Below are 18,687 nucleotides of genomic sequence, written 5' to 3' on the forward strand. Positions count from 1 at the left end.
GAAAAAGAAAAAGAAAAGCTAAATGACCTGAAAATTTTAAGGGCAAAGGACTTTTATTTTAGGCTTATTGAATATTTGCTTTCTTCAATTTTTAAGATGTTAGTCATATTTTTGTGAGTTAAGTTTTACATTCGTCCCTAAAATTATATTGAAGATTTATAGTAGTCTCTGAAATTAATAGTTATTTATATTTGTCTCTAAAATTATATTCCAAAATCAAATTCGTCCTTTCGATACATTTTATCTATCTAGCGCCACTACAAAATTAATCTAGACTCCTTCTTGACATGCTGGCCAGCTAACTGCTAACAGACGTAGACTAGTAAATTTTTACGGTAGAATTTAATCTCTAAATCAAAATTAAAAATTCTAATTCCCAAATTTGATTACCATTCTTGCAGTATCCTCTCTTTTTTCTCTTTTTTTTCTCCATCTTCAAATTAGACTAAATGAGATATATAGAAAGTTGTTCAAAAATACATACTATAAATAATAAAATATACAATATTTAAAGACAAGCTCTTCAAAGGAGAAAAAATCAAATATAGACTAGTTGAAAAGTTCCAAAGCTTACCTTTTTCCTGTAATTATGTAACTTTATCATCAATTATAGAGTGCTTTACTTTAAGAATTTTTCTTTCAAAACTCAACTCCTTCTAAAGACATCTATAACATTAACATAATTAAATAGATTTAGAAATCAGTATCAATGTTAAACAACTGTCAATACCCAAAGACTATCTAACTAAAAGTTAGTGATTATAACAATTTAAAAAAAAAATATATGATAAGATTAAGATCAACAAAAATAAAATAACAAAGACTTTCTCTCAAGATACCCATACTAAGAAAAAATAAACAAAAGTGATCAAAATATTTATGCATCTAAAAGTAATAAAAAGATTTTAATAGATGTTCAAAACAGGGGTACAAAACGTTGGTAGTCAACCAAGTTGGGTTGGTAGTCAACCAAGTTGGGTTGGTAGTCAACCAAGTTGGGTTGGTCTAGTGGTTAGCTCACTAGTCCGCTTAAGTAAGTGTCGGGGGTTCGAATCCCGCCTTGTGCATGCAGCAACCCATTGGCCAGCGGCAAACCCTTAAATGGAGCTCAGTACCGCGACGGATTAGTCTTTGACCTGTCGGGTTGGGGGATACCGTGGGAAACCAAAAAAAAAAAAAAAAAAAAAAAAACGTTAGTTCAGCCACTTATTTAACTTGGTCCAAAACATTTAGTAGTTAATACTCATTCAGCATTGTTTTCCAGTGATAAGAATGACTCGGGGGATAAAAATGATATATATATGAATTCAAGCAAAACACACTATTTAGTTGATTAAATTCTAATACAACATTCTAATTCTAATTCTAAATCAGTTACCCTTGCAGCCACATCATCTTCAAGAATTGGACTAATCAACTTCATTTAGCTTTATATTTCAGTCCAACTAACAACTTGAAAAAATTTATAAACCAAAAGAGGGTATAAGATCTTAGGATATTTGGCTCTTATCAGCTTTCATACACAATATTAGTACTCAAATCAAAATATTAGTACTCAAATAAAAATTCTTGTGGTAATTAGCAGTAGGTCTAATTTTAATGTACAAATTTAAACATTTTATCAATGCTAGCTACAAAGATTATAATTCTATAGATAATATTTTGTGGTGGAAAGTGATCTAAATTTAAATACACATCTACTTTAAAGTTTCATTGCACTGTCCTTCAAATTAACACATTTCCATTGTTTCTATCATGCTGGTCTGAAGCTTGTGAAGCCTAAATGAAGGAAAAATGAGTTTTAGACAAATAAGCAATACAAATAAAAACACTACCAACAATCGGTCATCTAGTTATTTTTAAATCAAATTGGGGGATTAGGATTTTCAACTTTGATTTAGGGACCAAATTGCACATAAAAGTTTACTAATCCACGTTAGCTAGCTGTTACCTAACCAGCGTGACACGAAAGAGTCCAGATCAGTTTTCCAGTGACGTCAGATGGACCGAATGTGCCGAAAAAATGAATCTGAATCTCGGAGTACAACTTCAGGGATGAATATAGGTAACTATTAATTTCAGGGACTATTATTAGTCTTGAGTGTAACTTCAGGGACCACTTTTAGGCTTAATTCTATTTGGACTAATTCATCCACCATGTGAATTCTTTAGATACTTTATGGTCTAATAGATGCATCTCCGAGATGGTCACATATATACTTATTGTCTTCCTGTCGTTTGCAAGATTACATGCTCAAATTATATAATTAAAAGCACATTTTCTAGAAAATCCAATCAAAGCAATTCGCCTTAATAATGTTGGTGAATTCACTTCCCAAACTTTTGATGCTTATTGTATGGCTAATGGAATAAGTGTTGAACATCTAGTAACTCATGTTCACACACAAAATGGGTTAACAGAATCACTTATTAAACGCATTCAATTAATTGCTAAACCCTTACTAGCGATACATGAAGCAAGTCACGAGTGTTTTTTGTTGAGGAATTTAATCCAATATATTCTGTTATCATGTGGATTGACTGACCATAAAATAGTTCTTTTGAAGATAATAAAACATGTATTGCTCAACTTAAAGGTGGAAACATCAAAAGTGATAAAGCAAAACATATTTCTCCCAAATTCTTCTTCACTCGTGGCCTTCAAAATAATGGACTATTGATGTCTAATAGATCAGCTCGAGTAATAATTTAGTAGATTTATTTACAAAGTCACTTCTAAAATCATCCTTTGAAAAATTCGTACATCAGATTGGGATACGCCAATTTTAAGATATTAAATAATGTCGACAACAAGAGAAGGCTGCACTTTTTTTTTCTTGGTCGAGTTTTTTTTTGTCCCTATTAGGTTTTTTTTCTGACAAAGTTTTTAACGAGGCAGTTCTCATCACCAAGGATATTGTACTCTTTTTTCTTCACTAAAATTTTTTTATTGAGATTTTCTTTAATAAAATTTTAACGAAGCATATTTTTAATGAACATTTAAGGAAAAGTGTTGCAATATGAATGCCTATCAATTAAACATCCATGAATTATTCTTCCAATCAAAACTATTTGGGCAGTTCAAACTTTGAACGGTGGACGATGCAAAATTTTTAAAGTTAGACTGAACATTAATGAAGTTAGGAAAAGAGAAGGTTTCAAGGTGTATAAATAGAGCAACATAACACGAGACACAGAAAAAAAAAAACACAGTAAAATATTACATACACTTTTACTTACATAAATAATATATGTCTATAAAAGAGTAAATATAATATTAATGTATTATTTCAGTTATATAGAGATACTTATACTAGAGAATATTAATATTAAAATTCTCTACTTACACTTTTCTATTTTATATTTATTTTTTTATTTATTTTACAACAATTTTTTAATTTATTTTAAATAAATTATACTAATTTTGTTAGGATTTTTTTTTTCAAAAATACATTATGCTATTTTTTTCTTTGTTTTAAAATTGCAATTTAACAAAATTAAAAATATAAAATAATCATTTTGCCTCTAATTATTTATGCGATTGCAGTGTAAAATTTTGTGTGTTGTGCTCCAATTATATTCATTCATTTATTTTATATATTATTGCTATCTTTTTAGAAATATCAGATAATTAATATTTTTCATATTTAGTTTACGTCGATATTAAATAATTTCACTTTTTAACAAAAAATAATAAGATTTAGCATATTTTAATGCGAAATACGTATGAGAATTAAATTCATATATTCTTTCTAATTCTGGTTCATTTTATTTCATTCCCAGATTAACGGAATTTTTTTAAATAAATAAAAAAAATTATTTAAGAATATAGGTAATTTATAACATTTTTATAGATTTACACTCTATTACTTGTCTTGTCTACAGTGTAAACGAAATAATACTGTATATATTTTATTTACACTGTAAACAAGATAAGATATGATATCACATGTACGTATTACATTTGCACACGTGATGTGTAACATGCATGTTTATCTCGTTTACAGTATAAACGAGATATACACAATGTTATTTCGTTTACACTGTAAACGAGACAAGTTATAACCACGCCTATATATTGAACTTGTTTACAGCATGACTTGAAGTCACTTTTGAACCATTTCTACTTATTTTCTCTCACCGCTAGATATTTCTATTCATATTATCGAGGTACTCGGAGATTACGGTGCACGCAGATGCACAAGATGAGGACATCAATCGCTTGAACGCGACGTGGCATATCACTGACGCAATCGACTTCCAGGTTAATGTTATTTTTTTTATGTCTAAGTTAAATAAGCATATAGTTATAGTAATGATTACGGTACTTTCATAGATGTAGTATCTGTTAAGTGGTTGAATGTATTGTTAGTAAGTGTTAATTGACAGGTATGATTTAATTTATTAGTTAAATTAATTTATTAAGTAAATATTTATTGTATTTTGTTATTTCTTTAATTTGATTTATATACTTTTAATTTTAATTTTGATTATGATAAATAACTTTTTTTAACTGTTATTCAATGTTTTAATGGGACTTACAATTGTTCGATATGTTTTTTTGACGTTTGATTTTTAAAGGTTAATTATGATGTTCCCAATGAAGTTATAAAATGTGAAATATTTGTTCAGTATATTTTTTTATCTTTTTATTTTAACATTTAAAAGTTTACTTTTAAAATAGATTTCTTATTCCATTTTTTTATTTTTTTTATCAGAAGTATTGCTTGCCTACTTCTCCCTAGACGAGTGAGTCACACGCTTGCACCATTGAACGCCATTATCGAGGTTGGTTTGGCGACACGGTGCAGCTCAGGACTTCGTGTTTGACAATTCCCTGATAACTGCATTCGTGGAGTGCTGGCGTCCAGAGACCCACATTTTTCGCCTGTCATGGGGTGAGTGCACCATCACCCTGTAGGATGTTGCATATCACCTTGGGTTACACATGTATGGGGAGCCATTGGGTAGGTGCTTTCATGATTTTCAGATATAGTACGTGCACTTGACCTGGGAGTGGATAGAGGAGCTCCTTGGTGTCAGACCCCCTCATGCTCAGTAGTAGAGTGCGCATCAAGCTGACATGGCTTTGGGATCGATTCCGGCATATTCTCGATATCACTTATTCAGCTACCCTCCGACAATACATGAGGTGTTACATACTGTTGCTAATTGGGGGTTACCTGATAACTGATAAGTCAAACAATCAGGTCCATATCCGGTGGCTGCCACTATTGGATGACTTCCAGAAGTGCCACGGTCTGTCTTGGGGATCCGCTGTGCTTGCATAGACGTACCACTCCTATGTTCTGCAGCACATCGAGATACCACAGACATTGCTGGATATATTTCGCTTGTAGTCTCTTGGATATACCATAGGTTTTCTCAGTGGTTTCCACCTGAGAGACAGGTTCTAACGTATCCCATGGCTGTGAGGTAACTATTACTACTTATGGTTTTTTCTTCTTTATATATGTAATTGAAGATCCTATTGCATAAATTGATACACTATTATTGTTGCATATGTCCACAGATTAATAGGTATGACCTAGTAGAGTATGGACCAGCACGAACAGAGAGTCCTCTGATTGTGTCTATTGTTGGACCGATTATAGTTAAATGGGGTAAGCAATAGCCTTTTATTTAGTTACAACTAAATAAATTAGATATTTGGTGTAATTAACTATTACTGATGATTATATTACACCTTATGTTGTAGTTCCTGTGGACACCATACGACGACCTTACACTGCAAGCCCTGTGCCCGGACTGGCTGAGAGAGGAGGCAGAGCAGGGGACATGGATGACTGTTGTTCTCTTCGTCTATTTCAACACGTTAATCGGGTAAAACATAGTTCGGTGGCGAGCAGACAGTGCCTGGGGCCCCGGTCAATGTTAACAGGTTCCTGACTACCACAGGATAGGGCGAGGACGTGTGATGGCCTACTCGTCATCAGCAGTGGTATGATGGCTACATGGCTTGATTTCAAGATGGCCATCGGATATCTATTTAGCCATTCACAGACTACCGGCCTACGCAGGAGTATTGGGCTTGGTTCTGGCAGGCTTGCCGCGTTAGACATCTATCTGGCTAGGAAATGCTTGATGATCCCAAACTGTTAGAACTACCAGATGACGTCCAGCCCACTGTCAGCCAGCCTAGGGACGTTCTTCACATTGCCCGAGACATCCCTGATCGTTGTCGGCGTGCCAGGGAGGTTCGAGTAGACACCCAGAGGCCGACCAGGATAGAGAAGGGTGCCAGGGAGTGTGGAGGAGCTGTAGAGCCCCGAAGGGAGAAGGTCAGGCCTCGCAGGGAGAAGTTGGATATGGAGTCTAAGGAGGAGGCTGAGTATCACCGACAAGATGAGCACGGTGATATACTAGCCGACTACGACAAGTCACCACTTCCACCCCCACCTTCACCACCACCACCACCGGGGTCACAATCACAGGCAGTTCGAGATGATTGGGATGCTTCCCCACCTAGCTGGTGGATCTCGGGGAGTCGAGCAGTCGTCAGGAGGCCTCCAAGGTCAAAGAGATACAGTTTGAGGAGGCATTCCAAATTCATACCATTGACCAGCAGAAAATGTAGTGTATCGCAGAGCAGTTCTGCACGGGCAGAGAGCATAGTCTCAGACAGAGTCATCATCATTCGTCTACTCCCGTATCTACCTCAGCTTGGGTATCGTACTTGTCACCAAAGCCTAGCACCTCATACATCATAGATGTTCGATTGTCTGCCCTGGTGCCCAGTATGCGACACCCCCATCGGTGGACTACAGGCGGTTGATGACAGCATCCCAGCCGATGCCTGCACCACCATGTTATCCACTTGGACAGCCTCAATATCAGACCCAATCATATTTTCATGTGTAGTACTACGGCACTTACCTTGCCCTATATCATCCACTGCCACCACCATCTCCACCACACTCATGGGATCTTCCACCGCATGCACAGCCTCCTCTGGACCCACAACCTAGTAGACCCCCTCGGTAGGCTTAGCCTCTGCCCTGTGGCACCAGACATCGCTTGCATTACCCGCTTGATCAGCACCGATGATGTTCTTATCTTGCTTGTATTATTCAGTCAGTATTTTGTACTTTATTTATGTTTGTATGCATGTTTTATGTAACTTGTATTATCTATGTTATTTAGTTTGTATGTCCAGACTTTATTTGACTTGTTGGAATTTAAATTTTATCTACATTCATCTATTAGTTTATAAAGTCATTTCAAGTTTACATTCACAAAGTAACTCGAATAGTAAGGATGATGTTGCATTCAAGTACATTTAAATAAACTAAACAAAGAACAATCGCAAATGACACCCAACAAATGTAGGAAACTAACATTGCATACGATATATGGCAACATATACGACACTACTAAGTTTCGTCTGTGGGTTGATTGGGACAGCCTCTCCGGGTATGCCCCGTTTGCCTGCATAACCCACACTGTTTCTCTTGGCTCTCTCCCTCATCCATCTCATTACGAAACCTTATGGAAACTGCCGGTTGCTTTCCTGCACATGATTGGATTAGGACGCAATCGTGTCCCGTACCACTTTGGCCATAGCTTCTTATCTGATATCAGCGAAAACTCTACATCATACACCTTAAACACAGCCTCTTGCTTGTACTCTAGATGAACATATATCCCCCACTCGACGCTTGCAGTGGCACAAGTGGCCAGTGCATGACGACATGGAAAATGGAGTGACTGAAAAATGCCACAGTCATACGTGCCCACCGTCAACCGAACACAGAATGAACCTTGAGATCAATCCTCGAAAGGCTCTAACTACTCCACCACAAACACTGAGGCCCTTCTATCACAATGCATAACACGCATTTTCAAGATTCTCTCCCTGTTCTTCTCAACAGTAGCTACCAGCCATTGGAAAAATTGATTCCCGGCTGCCAGCTGTTCTTGTGCCTCCCTACCCTTTCTGACGAACAACTTCTGTAGCCTCTCATAAGTGCATCGCATGATGGCTGAAATTGATAAATAATGCGTACCCTGAAGTACTGCATTCATGCACTTGGAGAGGTTCATTGTCATGTATCCAAACCAGCGACCGCCATCACAGTGTTGTAACCATATTTCCTTGTTAAATCTATCAGCCCAGTCTGCCATCCACATGAAAAACATCTTAAGGAATCCATGTACCATTTGTACCCAACCTTGCTTGGGATATAAGAAGTATTTATGAGATATTGCTTGCCTTCGACAAATTTGAAATGAGACATGAAGTTCGCAGCCATGTGCCTGACACAATAAGCATGGAACACTCTAGGAGGGTGCTAACCACTATCATCGGCTCTCAATGGAGCCTTAATCGTGTGGGATCTATCAGATACAATCAACAGGTCTTCTTGTGGGATCACATATTGTCTCAAGTTAGTAAGGAAGAACAACCAGGAGTCGTAGTCTCAAACTCAACAATTGCAAACGTTGCAGGAAGGATATTATTGTTACCGTCTTGTGCCACTCACATAAGCAACACACCACCATATTTGCCATACAGATGTGTGCCATCAATGGAGACAAAGGGCTTGCAATGCTTGAAAGTCTCCACATAGGCAGAAAAGGTCCAGAATACCTTATCGAATTGGCTGCAGTCGCAGACCAACAAGTACCCATCATAGCACGGTACAGACATGAAATCATATATTGTTCTGGGCCAACAACTTTGCAATGCTTGCAGCAACTTCGGCACCTTATTGTATGACTCCTCCCAATCACCGTATATCTGCACAATTGCCTTTTACTTCACCATCCAAATATTTTTGTATGAGATTTTGAAGTGATAGCTTTGCCTAACTGCACATTATAGAATAGGGATACTAACTCATGGATTGGACTATATCATGGCAGCATGACACTACAAATGATGTTGTTGTCCAATTGTCGATGTCTTGAGACATGGTAGGGGCTAATTAGGTATGCGTACCTCCAAACCTATGCACTTTCCTAACGAAATAAAATATACATGGTAGGCATTTATAACCAATATAATCATGATAAATAAGAATATACAACACAATTAAACTTGACCTCTGTAACACCCTCACTATCAGAATGTCACGCTTCTGGCTGTGCCACTCTGATAGTAAGAAGTATTACGACGACTTCATATACTTAATAATAAAATAGGAGCCTTTGACTCGAAACTGTATCGCTGTTTTCTTTGAAAAGCCATAAAAATACTCTATCTTGAAAACAAACAAGCATATATATATATATATATATATATACAAAAGTTCTTACATAAGAAGCTTATGAATATAATATACATACAAATCATACAATTCCTATCCCTCTTATATAAGATAATATTGATGGCGAGGGATAAACAAATAATAACTAAAACAACAATATCGAATAAGTAAAACGCAATAAAACTCTTCGTGAGCCTCGTCATCCGTCTCTTGAAAAGATAAAGCTGTAGGGGGTGAGAATCTAACCACACGGTCTCACCACGGAGTTTCAGAATTGTCATAAGAAGATATTTAATAAGAAAATTATTTTCAAGCTCAGTAATTATCGTTGTCTTATGAATCCTTTGAAAATCGATGGTTTAACCATAAAAAGTTCAAAACCTCTTGAAAAGAAATCAGTTAATTATCCAAAAATCCAAACTCTCTTTTCAAATAAAAGAATCTTAAAAGTTTTCTAACAGTATCAATGACCAACCTGTTCCAAACATAGGTTCATTAAGTCTATGCTGAACCAGCTTGATATTTCATACTTCACTAAACCACAACACAAACCAATCTTGACCTCCGGCCCATGACATAATCAATCACGGCTTCAGGCCCAAATAGCTTAATCAACATCCAATTCACCACAACCCAACCAATTTCAGTCACAAACACAAGTAATGAGATTCAAACACAATCAAGAGCAGTTATGTCAAGTATAGCAATTAGTAATTAAACAGAATTATTTACATAGGCAAATCAATTACAATATCACACCCAACTAATGTCGCATAGATGCATATGATGAATGTATGCCCTACGGCTAATGAGCTCATCTGTCGGTTATACAACCAATCCGACGTGTCCTGGTAGCTAACCATTGGACAGTCCCTCTGTATGCGCATCTCCAAGCTCAATATTATCCATGGGAAAAATCCCAAGCTCATCCACGGGGAGAGACAAAGCCCCAAACTCAAATTCATATATATATGCATGTCCATGGGGGAGCCCGGGGAGTTAAAGTTCCCGATCACATCTTATGTACAAAGGGTCAATAATTTGTCTCAATTTTGCAAGTCTCATTTACTTTTAATTCATTATCATCATCAGTTCATATCTCATTTCTAAATTCATTCAAAAATCAAACTTTAAAATCAATCCTCATCATCCTTCATTCAAAATTCAATCATCATCACCCATCCTCCCATTCTATTCATCAACAATCCCAATTCAAAACATAATTCATTCCTTTCTAAGTAAATCAAACTCAAAACGTAATCATTTTCTTAATAACTCAAAATCAAACCATATAACCCATAAATCCAAGTCTTTTTAAATAACCATCCAAAAAAAATCTCTAATTTTTATAAAATTTCGACAGCATCCCCTCTAAAACTCAGACTCTGCCATCCTTCTCAAGTCCCATCCAAACATTCTTCAAACTCTTTTAAATTGTTTCCAAAATCAAACCAATTCTAATATATCAAATCATTTTCAATTCTCAAAAATCATTCCCGATAAATCAACCATCCAAATCCAATGTCTCAAATCCTTTTCAATAAATCAAACTCATTTCCAATATCAAAACATTTCCAAATCTCAAGTAAATCAATTTCGGCAACCGCCACTTTAACAAAATTCAATCAATAACCCAAATTATTCAATCTCCTCAAACAATCAATAATTCAACCACACAAATAATTACAATAGTCTAAAACAACTCAAACCAATTCATAAGACTTACAAAATCACAAAAATATACATTTCGCATTAATATCGAGTTATAACAATTCTCAAAAATAAAATGGGTTTAAGGAAAGCGCCCCTACCTCAATTAATCGTGACTCGCATAACTAAACGCATTGAATTCCTTTTTCCCTTGGCCCATCACAGCGGCAGCCACAACCGCAGTTCCAAACCACTTTGCAGCAACCACAGTGGTGCACGAAATTGTGATCATGAACAATGGCGCCAAAGGACTTGGAGCTCTCAAACGTGAATCACACTTTGTCACAATTCCGCACAACTAACCAGCAAGTGCACTGGGTCGTCCAAGTAATAAACCTTACGTGAGTAAAGGTCGATCCCACGGAGACTGTCAGCTTGAAGCAAGCTATGGTCACCTTGTAAATCTCAGTCAGGCAAATTCAGATGGTGATGGAGAATTGATAATTAAAAGATAAATAAAACATAAAATAAAGATAGAGATACTTATGTAATTCTTTGGTTGGAATTTCAGATAAGCGTATGAAGATGCTTTGTTCCTCCTGAACCTCTGCTTTCCTATTACCTTCTTCCAATCATTCATACTCCTTTCCATGGCAAGCTTTATGTTGGGCATCACCGTTGTCAATGGCTACTTCCTATCCTCTCAGTGAAAACGTTCCAAATGCGCTGTCACCGCACGGCTAATCATCTGTCGGTTCTTGATCATGCTGGAATAGGATCCATTGATCCTTTTGCGTCTGTCACACGCCCAACAATCGCGAGTTTGAAGCTCATCACAGTCATTCCTTCCCAGATCCTACTCAGAATACCACAGACAAGGTTTAGACGTTCTAGATCTCAGGAATGGCCGCCAATAATTCTAGCCTATACCACGAAGGTTCCAATCTGAGATTAGAAACCCAAGAAATATACATTCAAGCTTGTTTGCATGTAGAACGGAAGTGGTTGTCAATCACTCATTCATAGGTGAGAATGGTGATGAGTGTCACATAATAATCACATTCATCATGTTCTTGGGTGCGAATGAATATCTTGGAGAAGAAATAGACTTGAGTTGAATAGAAAAACAATAGTACTTTTTATTAATTCATGAAGAACAACAGAGCTCCACACCTTAATCTATGGTGTGTAGAAACTCTGGTGCACGAAATTGTGATCTCTGGTAATGGCTCCAAAGGCTTGGTGCTCTAATCTCAATTCATAATTTGTCACAACTTCGATACAACTAACCAGCAAGTGCACTGGGTCGTCCAAGTAATAAAACCTTACGTGAGTAAGGGTCGATCCCACGGAGATTGTTGGTATGAAGCAAGCTATGGTCACCTTGTAAATCTCAGTCAGGCGGATATAAAATAGTAATATGGTTTTCAAAAATAATTAATAAGATAGGGATAGAAATACTTATGTAAATCACTGGTGAGAATTTCAGATAAGTGAATAGAGATACTTTCGTTCCTCTGAACCTCTGCTTTCCTGCTATCTTCATCCAATCAGTCTTACTCCTTTCCATGGCTGGCTTTATGTAATGCATCACCATTGTCAGTGGCTACTTTCGGTCTTCTCTTGGGAAAATGATCCAAATGCCCTGTCACGACACGGCTAATTGTCTGGAGGCATCACCCTTGTCAATGGCTTACATCCTATCCTCTCAGTGAAAATGGTCAACGCACCCTGTCACGGCACGGCTATTCATCTGTCGGTTCTCAATCATGCTGGAATAGGATTTACTATCCTTTTGCGTTCTGTCACTACGCCCAGAAATCGCGAGTTTGAAGCTCGTCACAGTCATTCAATCATTGAATCCTACTCGGAATACCACAGACAAGGTTTAGACTTTCCGGATTCTCTTGAATGCCGCCATCATTCTAGCTTACACCACGAAGATTCTGATTAAGAGATCTAAGAGATACTCATTCAGTCGAAGGTAGAACGGAAATGGTTGTCAGGCACACGTTCATAGGGAATGATGATGATTGTCACGTTCATCACATTCAGGTTGAAGTGCGAATGAATATCTTAGAATTGAAGTAAGATGAATTGAATAGAAAACAGTAGTACTTTGCATTAATCTTTGAGGAACAATAGAGCTCCACACCTTAATCTATGGAGTGTAGAAACTCTACCGTTAAAAATACATAAGTGAAAGGTCCAGGCATAGCCGAGAGGCCAGCCCCTCTGATCTAAGAACTAGGCGTCCAAAGATGTCTAATACAATAGTAAAAAGTCCTATTTATAATAAACTAGCTACTAGGATTTACAGAAGTAATTAATTGATGCATAAATCCACTTCCGGGTCCCACTTGGTGTGTGCTTAGGCTGAGCTTGAGTGTTGCACGTGTAGAGGTCCTTCTTGGAGTTGAACGCCAGCATTTGTGCCAGTTTGGGCATTCAAATCTGGTTTTGGATCCTTTTCTGGCGCTGGACGCCAGAATTGGGCAGATAGCTGGCGTTGAACACCAGTTTGCGTCGTCTATTATTTGCCAAAGTATGGACTATTATATATTTCTGGAAAGCCCTGGATGTCTACTTTCCAACGCATCTGGAAGTGCGCCATTTTGAGTTTTGTAGCTCCAGAAAATCCATTTTGAGTGCAGGGAGGTCAGAATCCAATAGCATCAGCAGTCCTTCTTCAACCTCTGAATCTGATTTCTGCTCAAGTCCCTCAATTTCAGCCAGAAAATACCTGAAATCACAGAAAAACACACAAACTCATAGTAAAGTCCAGAAATGTGAATTTAACATAAAAACTAATGAAAACATCCCTAAAAGTAACTAGATCCTTCTAAAAACATACTAAAAATAATGCCAAAAAGCGTATAAATTATCCGCTCATCACAACACCAAACTTAAATTGTTGCTTGTCCCCAAGCAACTGAAAATAAAATAGGATAAAAAGAAGAGAATATACTACAAATTCTAAACTATCAATGAAACATAGCTCTAATCAGATGAGCGGGACTTATAGCTTTTTGCCTCTTGAATAGTTTTGGCATCTCACTTTATCCATTGAGGTTCAGAATGATTGGCTTCTATAGGAACTCAGAGTTCAGATAGTGTTATTGATTCTCCTAGTTCAGTATGATGATTCTTGAACACAGCTTCTTTATGAGTCTTGGCCGTGGCCCTAAGCACTTTGTCTTCCAGTATTACCACCGGATACATAAATGCCACAGACACATAATTGGGTGAACCTTTTCAGATTGTGACTCAGCTTTGCTAAAGTCCCCAATTAGAGGTGTCCAGGGTTCTTAAGCACACTCTTTTTTTTGCTTTGAACCTTGACTTTAACCACTCAGTCTCAAGTTTTCACTTGACACCTACACGCCACAAGCACATGGTTGGGGACAGCTTGGTTTAGCCGCTTAGACCAGGATTTTCTTCCTTTAGGCCCTCCTATCCCCTGATGCTCAAAGCCTTGGGATCCTTTTTATTTGCCCTTGCCTTTTGGTTTTAAGGGTTATTGGCTTTTTGCTCTTGCCTCTTGGTTTTAAGAGCTTTGGCTTTTTCTGCTTGCCTTTTCTTTTTCTTTCTATTTTTTTTGCCTATTTTTTTTTCTGCAAGCTTTGTTCTTTGCTGCTTTTTCTTGCTTCAAGAATTATTTTTATGATTTTTCAGATCATCAAATAACATGTTTTCTTGTCATCATTCTTTCAAGAGCCAACATATTTAACATTCTTAAACAACAACTTCAAAAGACATATGCACTGTTCAAGCATTCATTCAGAAACAAGAAGCATTGTCACCACATCAATATAATTAAACTAAGTTCAAGGATAAATTCGAAACTCATGTACTTCTTGTTCTTTTGAATTAAAACAGTTTTTATTTAAGAGAGGTGATGGATTCATAGGACATTCATATCTTTAAGACAAAGTTACTAACTACTAATGATCATGTAATGAAGACACAAACATAGATAAGCACATAACATAGAAAACGAAAAACAGAAGAAATAAGAACAAGGAATGAATCCACCTTAGTGATGGTGGCGTTTCCTTCTTAAGGAACCAATGATGTCCTTGAGCTCTTCTATGTCTCTTCCTTGTCTTTGTTGCTCCTAAAAGTTCTGTGGAGGAAAATGCATTTGGGGCATCTCCAGGATCTTGGTGATGAGCTTCTTCATGTGCCTGTTGAGATCCATGAATGTGCTCTTTTGTTTGCTCCATCCTTTTCTTAGTGATGGGCTTTAGAGATGAATCTTTCCATCTCCCATGGCTCAGAGGTGAAAGCAATTGCCTTCCCTTTCCTCTTTGAGGTTTCTCTGGCCTTAGGTGCCATTAATGGTAATGGTAAAACAAAAAGCTTATGCTTTTACCACACCAAACTTAGAATTTTGCTCGCCCTCGAGCAAGAGAAGAAAGAATAGATGAAGAAGAAGAAGAAATGGAGGAGAGGGAGAAGGGGTTGTGTTTCGGCCAAGAAGAGAAGAGAGGGTTGTGTTGTGTGAATTTGAAGAAGAATGGAGGGCTTTATATAGGGAAGAGTGGATGGATGTGAGTGGTGAATGAAAAGCAGAAGGGATGACCATGAATGGAGAGAGAGAGGGTGAGGTGGGTGGGGATCCTGTGGGATTCACAGATCCTGAGATGATCCTGTGGTGTCCATAGATCTTGAGGTGATCCTGTGGTGTCCACAGATCCGGAGGTGTCAAGGATTTACATCCCTGCACCCTTTAGGCATGTAAAATGCCCTTGCACACAACTCTAGGCGTTCAGCGCCAGGTTGGTGCCCATTTTGGGCATTCAACGCCCACTTGTTGGCCATTTCTGGCGTTGAACGCCAGAACCATGCTTGTTCTGGGCGTTCAGCGCCCAGACACTGCCCATTTTGGGCGTTCAGCGCCAGAACCATGCTCTGTTCTGGCGTTGAACGCCAGACAGGTGCTTCCTCCAGGGTGTGATTTTTCTTCTGCTGTTTTTGATTCCGTTTCTAAATTTTTCGTTTATTTTGTGACTCCACATGATCATGAACCTATAAAGACATATAACTAAGAAAAATATAGTTAGATAAATAAAAATTGGGTTGCCTCCCAACAAGCGCTTCTTTAATGTCAATAGCTTGACAGTGGGCTCTCATAGAGCCTCACATATGTTCAGAGCATTGTTGAAACTCCCCAACACCAAACTTAGAGTTTGGATATGGGAGTTCAACACCAAACTTAGAGTTTGGTTGTGGCCTCCCAACACCAAACTTAGAGTTTGACTGTAGGGGCTTTGTTTGACTCTGTTTTGAGAGAAGCTTTTTATGCTTCCTCTCTATGTTGACAGAAGGATGACCTTGAATTGTAAACACAAGGGAGTCCCCATTCAATTGAAGGACTAATTCACCTCTGTCAACATCAATCACAACTCTTGCTGTGGCTAGGAAAGGTCTTCCTAGGATGATGGATTCATCCTCTTCCTTTCCAATATCCAAGACTATGAAATCAGTAGGGATGTAAAGGCCTTCAACCTTTACTAACACATCTTCTACTTGTCCATAAGCCTGTTTTCTTGAGTTGTCTGCCATCTCTAATGAGATTTTAGCAGCTTGCACCTCATAGATTCCCAGTTTCTCCATTACAGAGAGGGGCATGAGGTTTATTCCTGAACCAAGGTCACACAGAGCCTTAAAGATCATGGTGCCTATGGTGCAGGGTATGAGGAACTTTCCTGGATCCTCTTTCTTCTGAGGTAGTCTCAGTAATTCCAATGCATTTAGTTCATTGGTGAACAGGGGAGGTTCATCTCCCCAAGTCAATTTACCAAATAAGTTGGCATTCAGCTTCATGATTGCACCAAGGAACTTGGCAACTTGCTCTTCAGTGACATCCTCATTCTCTTCAGAAGAGGAATACTCATCAGAGCTCATGAAGGGTGTAAGGAGGTTCAATGGAATCTCTATGGTCTCTAGATGAGCCTCAGAGTCCTTTGGTTCCTCAGAGGGAAGCTCCTTATTGATCACTGGACGTCCCAGGAGGTCTTCCTCCTTGGGATTCACGTCCTCCTCTCCCTCTTTGGGTTTGGCCATTTTGGTTATGTCAATGGCCTTGCACTCTCCTTTTGGATTCTCTTCTGTGTTGCTTGGGAGAGTACTAGGAGGGATTTCAGTGATCCTTTTACTCAGCTGACCCACTTGTGCTTCCAAATTTCTAATGGAAGACCTTGTTTCATTCATGAAACTTACAGTGGCCTTAGATAGATCAGAGACTAAGTTTGCTAAATTAGAGGTATTTTGTTCAGAGTTCTCTGTCTGTTGCTGAGTGGATGATGGAAAAGGTTTACCATTGTTAAACCTATTTCTTCCACCATTATTAAAGCCTTGTTGAGGCTTTTGATCCTTCCATGAGAAATTTGGATGATTTCTCCATGTTGAGTTATAGGTGTTTCCATAAGGTTCACCTAAGTAATTTACCTCTGCTATTGCAGGGTTCTCAGGATCATAGGCTTCTTCTTCAGAAGATGCCTCTTGAGTACTGTTGGATGCAGCTTGCATTCCATTCAGACTTTGAGAGATCATATTGACTTGCTGAGTCAATATTTTGTTCTGAGCCAATATGGCATTCAGAGTATCAATTTCAAGAACTCCCTTCTTCATAGGCGTCCCATTACTCACAGGATTCCTCTCAGAAGTGTACATGAACTGGTTATTGGCAACCATGTCAATGAGTTCTTGAGCTTCTGCAGGCGTTTTCTTGAGGTGAATGGATCCACCTGCAGAAGCATCCAATGACATTTTAGCTAAGTCAGACAGACTATCATAGAAGATATCTAGGATGGTCCATTCTGAAAGCATGTCAGTAGGACACTTTTTGGTCAGTCCTTTGTATCTCTCCCAAGCTTCATAGAGGAATTCACCTTCTTTCTGTCTGAAGGTCTGAACGTCCACTCTAATCTTACTAAGCTTTTGAGGAGGAAAGAACTTGGCTAAGAAAGCCTTGACCAGCTTATCCCATGAGTTCAGGCTATCCTTAGGTTGAGAATCCAACCAGAGTCTAGCTCTGTCTCTTACAGCAAAAGGGAAAAGCATGAGCCTGTAGACTTCAGGATCTACTCCATTAGTATTTACATTATCACATATCTGCAAGAATTCAGTTAAAAACTGAAAAGGATCTTCAGATGGAAGTCCATGAAACTTGCAGTTCTGCTGCATCAGAGAAACTAATTGAGGTTTCAGCTCAAAGTTGTTTACTCCAATGGCAGGAATGGAGATGCTTCTTCCATGTAAATTGGAATTTGGTGCAGTAAAGTCACCAAGCATTCTCCTTGCATTGTTGTTGGGTTTGGCTGCCATCTCCTTTACTTGTTCGAAATTTTCAATCAAGTTGTCTCTGGATTGTTGTAATTTAGATTCTCTTAATTTTCTCTTCAGAGTCCTTTCAGGTTCTGGATCAGCTTCAACAAGAATGCCTTTTTCTCTGTCCCTGCTCATAAGAAAGAGGAGAGAAAAAGAAAAGAAGAGGAATCCTCTATGTCACAGTAAAGAGGTTCCTTATTGTTAGTAGAAGAAAAGAAGAAGAGAAAAATCTGAACTCAGAAAGAGAGAGAGAGGGTTCGGATTTTTGGTGGGTGAGAGGGAGATGTTAGTAGATGAATAAATAAATAGAATAAGATGAGAGAGGGGAAATTTCGAAAATAATTTTTGAAAAAGAGTTAGTGATTTTTGAAAATAGTTTTTGAAAAAGGTTAGTAGTTTTTTCGAAAATTCAAAATAAAAATAAAATAATTAGTTAATTAAAAAGAAATTTTTGAAAAAGGGGGAAGATATT

At 37.8% G+C, this 18,687-nt stretch overlaps 1 protein-coding gene and 1 non-coding gene across 2 annotated transcripts; one reads left to right on the forward strand and one right to left on the reverse strand.

The window, feature by feature from the left end:
• Window positions 1–16,022: 16,022 nt before the first annotated feature.
• LOC148547446 (uncharacterized) lies at window positions 16,023–18,350 on the reverse strand. Its single transcript, XM_088496291.1, has one exon. It carries the CDS (start codon window positions 18,348–18,350, stop codon window positions 16,023–16,025), a length of 2,328 nt encoding a protein of 775 aa, XP_088352417.1.
• Window positions 17,710–17,816, forward strand: LOC148547447 (small nucleolar RNA R71). The gene has a single exon (XR_015897534.1). It is a non-coding gene; the product is annotated as a small nucleolar RNA R71 (small nucleolar RNA).
• Window positions 18,351–18,687: the final 337 nt, after the last annotated feature.

The sequence above is a fragment of the Arachis ipaensis genome, chromosome B8 (genome assembly GCF_059453495.1).
Source record: "Arachis ipaensis isolate K30076 ecotype BB chromosome B8, ASM5945349v1, whole genome shotgun sequence".
Classification (NCBI taxonomy): Eukaryota; Viridiplantae; Streptophyta; class Magnoliopsida; order Fabales; family Fabaceae; genus Arachis; species Arachis ipaensis.

What these genes read in the sequence shown, in the direction of transcription:
- LOC148547446 (XM_088496291.1), bottom strand. Translation starts at nt 18,350, where the DNA reads ATGAGCAGGGACAGAGAAAAAGGCATTCTTGTTGAAGCTGATCCAGAA.